General features: G+C 39.1%; 1 protein-coding gene across 4 annotated transcripts in view; it reads right to left on the bottom strand.

Annotated features, from left to right (window-relative positions):
* The window catches only part of IGSF11 (immunoglobulin superfamily member 11), a 160898-nt gene that overhangs the window by 31882 nt on the left and 119025 nt on the right, over positions 1–9991 (bottom strand). For 3 of the 4 annotated variants that reach the window (XM_082460079.1, XM_082460077.1, XM_082460080.1), the window contains 3 exons: positions 9449–9612; positions 7129–7336; positions 4231–4386 (listed from right to left, as the gene is read on the bottom strand). In XM_082460079.1, coding sequence (XP_082316205.1) covers positions 4231–4386; positions 7129–7336; positions 9449–9487 — 403 coding nt within the window. In that variant the 5' untranslated portion in view covers positions 9488–9612. The remainder of the gene's footprint in view (positions 1–4230; positions 4387–7128; positions 7337–9448; positions 9613–9991) is intronic. The other variant, XM_082460078.1, reaches the window with a different exon arrangement.

Below are 9991 nucleotides of genomic sequence, written 5' to 3'. Positions count from 1 at the left end.
GCTAACTTTGAGGTTTTTTTGTTCTTCTTTCTCTAATTGCTTTAGGTGCAAGGTTAGGTTGTTTATTTGAGATGTTTCTTGTTTCTTGAGGTAGGATTGTATTACTATAAACGTCCCTCTTAGAACTGCTTTTGCTGCACCCCATATGTTTTGGGTCATCGTGTTTTCATTGTCATTTGTTTTTAGGTATTTTGTGATTTCCTCTTTGAGTTCTTCAGTGATCTCTTGGTTATTAAGTAGTGTATTGTTTAGCCTCCATGTGTTTGTATTTTTTACAGATTTTTTCCTGTAATTGATATCTAGTCTCATAGCATTGTGGTCGGAAAAGACACCTCATATGATTTCAATTTTCTTAAATTTACCAAGGCTTGATTTGTGACCCAAGATATGATCTACCCTGGAGAATGTTCCATGGGCACTTGAGAAGAAAGTGTATTCTGTTGTTTTTGGATGGAACGTCCTATAAATATCAATTAAGTCCATCTTGTTTAATGTATCATTTAAAGCTTGTGTTTCCTTATTTATTTTCATTTTGGATGATCTGTCCATTGGTGAAAGTGGGGTGTTAAAGTTCCCTATTATGATTGTGTTACTGTTGATTTCCCCTTTTATGGCTGTTAGCATTTACCTTATGTATTGAGGTGCTCCTATGTTGGGAGCATAAATATTTACAATTGTTATATTTTCTTCTTGAATTGATCATTATGTGGTGTCCTTCTTTGTCTCTTGTAATAGTCTTTATTTTAAAGTCTATTTTGTCTGATATGAGAATTGCTACTCCAGCTTTCTTTTGATTTCCATTTGCATGGAATATCTTTTTCCATCCCCTCACTTTCAGTCTGTATGTGTCCATAGGTCTGAAGTGGGTCTGTCGTAGACAGCATATATACGGGTCTTGTTTTTGTATCCATTCAGCCAGTCTATGTCTTTTGGTTGGAGCCTTTAATCCATTTACATTTAAGGTAGTTATTGATATGTATGTTCCTATTACCATTTTCTTAATTGTTTTGGGTTTGTTATTGTAGGTCTTTTCCTTCTCTTGTGTTTCCTGCCTAGAGAAGTTCCTTTAGCATTTGTTGTAAAGCTGGTTTGGTGGTGCTGAATTCACTTAGCTTTTGCTTGCCTGTAAAGGTTTTAATTTCTCTGTCGAATCTGAATGAGATCCTTGCTGGGTAGGGTAATCTTGGTTGTAGGTTTTCCCCTTTCATCACTTTAAATATATCATGCCACTCCCTTCTGGCTTGCAGAGTTTCTGCTGAAAGATCAGCTGTTAACCTTATGGGGATTCCCTTGTATGTTATTTGTTGTTTCTCCCTTGCTGCTTTTAATATTTTTTCTTTGTGTTTAATTTTTGATAGTTTGATTAATATGTGTCTTGGCATGTTTCTCCTTGGATTTATCCTGTATGGGACTCTCTGCACTTCCTGGACTTGATTGACTATTTCCTTTCCCATATTAGGGAAGTTTTCAACTATAATCTTCAAATATTTTCTCAGTCCCTTTCTTTTTCTCTTCTTCTTCTGGGACCCCTATAATTCGAATGTTGGTGCATTTAATGTTGTCCCAGAGGTCTCTAAGACTGTCCTCAATTCTTTTCATTCTTTTTTCTTTATTCTGCTCTGTGGTAGTTATTTCCACTATTTTATCTTCCAGGTCACTTATCCGTTCTTCTGCCTCAGTTATTGTACTATTGACTCCTTCTAGAGAGTTTTTAATTTCATTTATTGTGTTGTTCATCATTGTTTGTTTGCTCTTTAGTTCTTCTAGGTCCTGGTTAAATGTTTCTTGTATTTTCTCCATTCTATTTCCAAGATTTTGGATCATCTTTATTATCATTACTCTGAATTCTTCTTCAGGTGACTGCCTATTTCCTCTTCATTTGTTTTGTCTGGTGGGTTTATACCTTGCTCCTTCATCTGCTGTGTATTTGTCTGTCTTTTCATTTTGCTTAACTTACTGTGTTTGGTGTCTTTTTGCAGGCTGCAGGTCTGTAGTTCCCATTGTTTTTGGTGTCTGCCCCCAGTGGCTAAGGTTGGTTCAGTGGGTTGTGTAGGCTTCCTGGTGGAGGGGACTAGTGCCTGTGTTCTGGTGGATGAGGCTGGATCTTGTCTTTCTCATGGGCAGGACCGTGTCCAGTGGTGTGTTTTCGGGTGTCTGTGACCTTATTATGATTTTAGGCAGCCTCTCTGCTAATGGGCGGGGCTGTGTTCTTGTCTTGCTAGTTGTTTGGCATGGGGTGTCCAGCACTGGAGCTTGCTGTTTGTTGAGAGGAGCTGGGTCTTAGCGTTAAGATGTAGATCCCTGGGAGAGCTTTCACTGTGTGATATTACATAGAGCCGGGAGGTCTCTGGTGGACCAATGTCCTGAACTCGGCTCTCCCACCTCAGAAGCACAGGCCTGACACCCGGCCGGAGCACCAAGACCCTGTCAGTCGCACGGCTTTTGGGAAGTCTGAGGTTCTGCCAGCGTTCAGTAGGTGTTCTGTAGGAGTTGTTCCACATTTAGTTGTATTTCTGATGTATTTGTGTGGAGGAATGTGATCTCCACCTCTTACTCCTCTGCCATCTTGAAGGTCTCTCCAACAGAACTGATAGTGTGACTTGCTCAGGTATGTCGTTCATTCTGTGGCTTCCACTGTTCAGGTCCAGAGTCAGTCATTTGTTAGCAACACATACATATCTTCAAAGGCAATGCTGCTCCAGGGACCAGTGCAAAGCAGTCACTGGGCGCCCAGACCTCGTGTCGGGGAGGCTGGTCTGCTTGTCCTGGAGCTTCGGCCTGAGGGGCAGGCATCCGAGGTAGCGCTTAGCTAGACTTGCTGCCTGGCAGGCACCGTCTCCGTCTTTCTCTCCCTGCCTGGCTCTCACTGGGGTGCCATCTTTTTTTTTTAAATCATAGAATCTTAATGCTGATACAGAGGACCTTGGAGATGATATTGTTAAATCGCCTTATTTTACAAAAAGGCAACAAAGAGGTGAACTGTCACAGAAATAGTTACTGGAAAATCTAGAACTTGAATAGTTTTCAGGATTTCAAGACAAGAGCTAATTTAAACATGCCACTTACAATGGTAATATTAACAGATTAGTCCACCAAAAAAAAAAAAAGCTATTTAGCCCACAGTATGGCTAAAACATCTAGCAATGAACAATCAGTAGGGAACAACAGCATTGCAGTGATCATTATTAGAGTAACCCAAAAGTTATTATGTTGAAAAGAAGTTTTTAAAAATAATACTGGGCTAGGTTAACTAAAAAGTGATGGGAAGGTCCATTAATAATTTCTGTGGGGATTCTTAAAGGAAACTTAAAAGCTCTTAAGAGGCTGGTGATCCTGGTTCTTTAATGTGTAACTTCACCATACAACTTAGGACTTTCCTTTCCATGACAGGTCTATACCAAAAATATGATTCAAACTTATCAGGCATAACTAAGGTTGTTTGGGACCTCTCCATTAACTGCCAACTCCTTAAGTTAAGATTTGCAAATCTGCCCTGAGAATGCTAGAAGAGACATGCTCTGTATTAGAGATGATGCAACACACAAGACTGCTAAATTTTATTCTCTTGAAATAAAAATTACATATATAATTCTGTAATTTCCCTCATTTCATAAATTTTCCTCAATTTTTCAAGGGTGTTTCCTTTAATATCAAATCTAAGCAGCTGGATTTACATGCAGAAAACCATCGGTGATACTCATGCCTCCTCCATCTTTACCTATCTGGTGTGATCAACTCCTGGATCTCCCATGATCTGAGGCCTTTTCCTGTTCTCTTTCCCATCTTCCTCCTCTAATTAGACTTGAGGCTGAAAACAGGATGATTAACCCTCTCATGACCATGCTGATGTTTCTCATACTAAATTAGGCAGTTGTTTCTTAAGTAGGGAGTAGATACTCGGTTATAAACTTCAAGGCTTGTCTTACAGTTAACAATTCAAGGAAACTACCAATTCGCTATTTTAAGTCTTCACTAAAAAGGGACAGAATTTCCATATATAGTTACCACTGGATAAGATATATTTCATAAAGGCAACATTGCGAAGATGAAAGGAGATATTTTTATTCTCTTTAAAGTTGAAAACACAAAACGATCCAGATAGCTTTTTCAGCAGTTACAAATAGAGTGTGTTATTTTTCAAACTCTATTAAAGTCAATTACTTTGTGAGCCTGCCGAGTCAGAATTTTCCATGATAATGAATTAAATGGGTGAAGCAACACCGTACATACCCTGAGTGGCTGTTGGGGGTAGTTGGAGGCTACTGTCTAGCTTCTCCCAAAGGTAAGTTGGTCGAGGAGTGCCTTCCTCTGAGCTACAGAGCAGGATGACATCGCTGCCGATATCCTGGGGTCCTTGGATTTGGCAGTGTGGGGCAGAAGGAGGAACTATAATAGGAAGGGTAAGCAATAAAGAATACATTTACCATGAGCCAAATGATGACCGAGGAGACATCAACATTCAGCACTAGAACCTCAGGTAACACTGTTTTGGGGACACATACCAGAAGACTACCTCATGAGCAAAGCCAGTGAATGGTATGTACGATGCACAGGTTTGGCCATAGGTGCAGGGCCTACAACTTCAGCTGGCAGGGAGCAAATATGTAAAAGGGGCAACACCCTCTGATTATATTTTTAAGATATCTTACGGTTTTAGTTTCACTATTCTTCCTCCAAAGAAGTATTCGAAGAATTCTTAAGATCCTTCATGTCAACATATTGCTTTTAAAAGCATTACTGAATACACACATGTTCAGAGCAGCATTATTCACAATAGCGAAAAGGTGGAAACAACCCAAGTGTCCACAGAGGGATGGAAGGATAAACAAAATATAGTGTATACATACAATGGAATATTATTTAACCTTGATAAGTAAGGAAATTCTGACACATGCTACAACATGGATGAACCCTGAGAACATGCTAAGTGAAATAATTCAGTTATAAGACGACAAATAATGCATGATTCCACTTATATGCAGCACCTAGGGTACTCAAATTCATAGAAAAAGAAAATAGAACAGTGGTGTCCAGCTGCTGAGCGGAGAGAGAAATGTCATTTAATGAGCAGAGTTTTATTTTTGCAAGTTGAAGAAAGTTCCGGAGATTGGTTGCATAACAATGTGAATATACTAAACTGTTCACTTAAAAATTGGCTAAGATGGTAAATTTTGTTATATTTTACCACAATTAAAATTTTTAATTGATGAAAGAGCCCCCTTGTAAAGAAGATATTTCAAGGAACAGCAACCACTTACCCTGCCGGCTACTCTCGGCTAAGACCACCTTACCATAGTTCTTTGTTACTTTACAAACAAAACCAGACACACCAACATTATACCAACTTCTGTTTTATGGTGGGAGGAGTCAGAGCAAGGTTCAAGTATATCTACTACTTGATAGTAATGCAATGGACATTTTATAATCACTAAGACAGATAAGGACACAAAGGATGTGAAACAAAAAAATTACAAAAAAAAAAAGAATACTAAAGGAAGAAGGTGATAGTTTATAGTGAAAAAGCAAGCAAATAAAAATATAAACTAAGCCCATGGCTTGGATTCTCATGTTGGGTAATGCATACAGTAGAGTTTACATACAAGTGATGATGCACTTGTAATGCTAATGACTTCTTAATAAATGTGTTCAACCTTGCAAAAATGAATGAATGAGTGGAAAATGAATACACTACACAGAGGAACCAGCAAACAAAATGGGTGGGGGAAGAGAGAACAATGAAAGGGTTAGGGAGAAAGACTGAAAAATCTCAGGGAATCTTAACTACTGTGATGAGATAAACCAATCTCAATTTACTGCTTTAAACATGGCCACCATGAGGCTATGAGGGGAAAGCCAAAATAATTATCTGAAGGTAGTAGTAACTATAAGATAAATTACAGGGTTTTTTTATTCCTTTAAAAAATGAAAAAATAAATGTGGATCATGTGAGAAGCTCACTACCTAAACTACAGGTGTAAGCGTCAAAATAATGTTAAATTCCAATAGTACTCTGTATTCAGTACTCAGAGTGCTTTAAAGTCTATATAATTTTAATATATTTGAATGAATAATAGTTCTAGGACAGAAATCTCCCACTTGTCCTTGGTTTTCTTATTCTGTTTGAAGACTGGGAGAACAAGGCGCCAGGGCTATAGCATTTTCTTGTCCAAAGAAGGAAAATGGCAAGAACCCCCAACACTGGTATCTTCAAGTGACTCAACAGTGGAAGGGAAAAGGGGGAGAATGTACCAAGGAATCCTGGAGTCGATTCTGAGACTTCAGTAGGATGGAGGATAGTCCAGAGCAACAGGCTTCTCTAAGTACTTCTCATCCTCCCCAGATGAACTGAATTTAGCCACTTCTACCACAAGTACCCATTTAGGAGGCAGCGCTTTATTTCAGAAGCAGCGGAAGTGAGAAATAAAACGTGCTCAGAATGAATTTAATTTAGCATGAGATAGTCTATCTGTATGGTATAATAGAAAGAATACTGGTTTGAGTACAGAGACCTAAATTTTAAGCTAAACTTTATTGTTGTTCATGGTCTATAAAACCTTGGAAAAGACTCTAAATCTATTTGATCTCGGTATTAAGACCAAACTGATCATATAATTTCTCGTTCAAACAAGGATACTTTTGAGAGTGAAAGGAAGTATTACTAAAATTCTTCCAGGACAAGAGGTGAAAGCTTAGAACTGTCAGGGGCCTACTCAGCATTACATAGATATGAAGTAGTAGTAAATTTATTCTCACATGTGCTAAAACCCCTGCTCCCTGCTTATAATCAATTGTTCTTGATTTAATTTGCTCTCAACAATAAGTCCTATCCTAGAAAAGCTTAGGAAAAGTGAGAGGCCACTTTTGATGGTATTTTATACCACCTTTCTCCACCTTGAGGAAAAGTCATTTAACAAGTAAGCTTTCGAGAGCCACCTGAAATGGAGTAATGGGTGGGGAGACTATGTGGAAGAAGCATGGAGAAGCAGAGTCCAGATGGAGCTGAAAGGAGAGAGGACAGGAAAAGGACGCAAGCAGAAAGAGAGTACAGAAAAACTGGCAGAAGTAAATATGCTTGAGAGTAAATTCGTAAGTAAAGCCAAAGTACCTGCAACATTTCCTGTCACTCACCTAAAACTGTGAGACCGGTGACCCCAATATTCCTGCCCCCTCTATCTGGAAGGTTGTTAACCAAACACTGGTAGGTGCCTGTATCTGATAGCTGGGTGTTGTTAATGAAGATAGAGACATTGGTGGCTGGCATGGTGCCTGTAAATCCTACCCTACCATGGAACCGGGGGGCACCGTCAAACATCTGTCCACCTTGATACAGAATGACCTGCAAAGGAAAGCAAAAGAAATAAATTGGCCACTGCATCTCCTTCTAGACACATAACAATAACTATCTAGTAAACAGCAGACTATACCAAACATTGGAAAATTATATTTCTAATATTAGAGTTGTCACCAACTTTTTTTTTTTAATTATTTGTTGGGCTTTTTTTTTTCTTTTTCATTTCATTTTATTTTATTAACATCTTTATTGGGTATAATTGCTTTACAATGTTGTGTTAGTTTCTGCTGCATAACAAAGTGAATCAGCTATATGTAGACATATATCCCCAAATCCCCTCCCTCCCACCCTCCCTATCCCACCCCTCTAGGTCACCAACTTTGTACTACAGCACCTATCTGTAGATATCAGGGGGTCTAAATTCTTACATACCAAACTGGAATACCATCGTATCCTTACCTAACTCAACAGAATATAGAAAGTGCATTTTATGATACCTTACTATTAGTTCATAAATACTTTTACCAGTGCAAAAAATTAATTCCAGAAAAAATGTTAAAAAAAATTAACACTGCCATTCTCATGCTTACGAGGTCACAAAATGATAGCTCACAGTTATAGACTGAATATAAGTGAACGCCATAAAAGGGAAGAAGAGTTATGAGTCCATGATTGCTTATCTATGTCCATTTCCTTACCAAAGTTAACTCTTCATGGGAGAGGACTCAGAGTGGTACTGCAAAAAGCCCCTTGGGCTGACAGTGAGGTACCTGGTTTTATCTTAGCTCTACCTTAAATGTCTGGCAGACTGTGGTCAAGTCTTTGGTTGCCTCTGTCACTGACTCCTAAAATGATGAAGCTGAACAAAATGATCTCAAAGGCTCAGTCTAATTATTAAAGTTCCATGGATTAAGGAAATAGAAGAGGTTCCTGTTAAATATATCAATTTAAATTTCCTATCAGAAAACTCAGTTTATCAAATATTTTTAGTTAGTAAAAAGCTTACTGAAGCCGAAAAGCTTCATAACAGAAATAAGTTAATTTTGGGAATGAAGGTATAGTCACGGTCACAATTCACTAATTTTCCAAGGATTATTTTCTGCAGTGGGTATCGCATATTATGGGATCTTTTACCTACAACTGATACACCTTATTAGATAGTAGTTTCTATTTTCACGTACCCTAATTTATTTGAGAGTCTTGGAAGAGATCTAGTGTGCCTGGCTTTGTTTATTTTAAAATACTTGTGCAATTAACCAAAAAAATCAAGTACTACTACCTAATGTTACTTCCTTAACATTATCACTATCTTTATTTATTTATTTTTAATTAATTTATTTTTATTTTTGGCTGCATTGGGTCTTCATTGCTGCGTGTGGGCTTTCTCTAGTTGTGGCGAGCAGGGGTTACTCTTCGTTGCGGTGCACGGGCTTCTCACTGCGGTGACTTCTCTTGTTGCGGAACATGGGCTCTAGGCGCGCAGGCTTCAGTAGTTGTGGCTCGCGGGCTCTAGAGTGCAGGCTCAGTAGTTGTGGTGCACGGGCTTCTCAATGTGGTGGCTTCTCTTGTTGCAGAGCGTGGGCTCTAGGCGCACGGGCTTCAGTAGTTGTGGCACGTAGGCTCAGTAGTTGTGGCTTGCGGGCTCTAGAGTGCAGGCCCAGTAGTTGTGGCGCACGGGCTTAGCTGCTCCATGGCAGGTGGGATCTTCCCGGACCAGGGCTCGAACCCGTGTCCCCTGCGTTGGCAGGCGGATTCTTAACCACTGCGCCACCAGGGAAGCCCTATCACTATCTTGAAAAAGTACTCTCTCATCCACCTATGTTAGTGCTAGTCCCTCCCTGTCAAAATATACTTTGCTTTTTCTGTCTCGGTATTTCCTGTCAGCAATGTGTTTTGATGAAATTCCAGGTTCCTACATAAAATCCTCAGAAGGATCCCCTTGACATCTCTTAATTAAAAAAAAAAAAAATCTTTTACGAAGAGGATAGCTTCTTCTGATAGTTGACTAATAATGCAGGAGTAGAACTTAAAACAGCTTAGGTTCAGTGGAAGTATCACCTTATTCTAGAAATCAAATATGCACTCAAGATGCTTTCCTACCCACCTCTTGTGAAAAGATTAAAATTTCAGAGGTAGCACCGGATGGAACAGAAGTACCTGCTCAGGCTGGTTCGCGTTGGACAGAGGAATGACCATCCAAATGACATTGAGGTTAATGAGGGCGGCGCTGGTACTGAAAGTACAGGGCAGGACTGCTGTCTGACCCCGGGCCACTTGGACACTCCCAGGGCTCTCGGAGACTTCCAGGGAAGCTGCAACACCTACAGAAGGAGGAACAAAGAGGTTATGTGATAGACCAAATCTCTTCAGGAAAGGTCTGTGTGTTTTATATTATCAGTAATGTAAACAGACTGACATGACAGTCTTACTAAACACCACTTTTGACCACTCACTGAGTCAAAATAATAAAAATTTTTCAACCTTTTACTTCTTAGAAACTGTAAAGGAAAAATATTGGAAGACACTTATTCTATTTTGTAAGACACTATCTGATATTTGCCAGATTCAAATACAGATTGGGAGAATTCAACTGACAGGGTCTAAGCAAAGCTTTAATGGTGATGAGGGATAAGAAATAAACTGAAAGTATTTTAAAGAATCATTACACAATAACACACTGTAAAATTAAATGCTTATATA

This window comes from Balaenoptera physalus, assembly GCF_965194825.1.
Source record: "Balaenoptera physalus genome assembly, chromosome: 4".
NCBI lineage: Eukaryota > Metazoa > Chordata > Mammalia > Artiodactyla > Balaenopteridae > Balaenoptera > Balaenoptera physalus.
The sequence above is the reverse complement of the archived record's forward strand: the minus strand, read 5'-3'. Positions and strand labels throughout refer to the sequence as shown.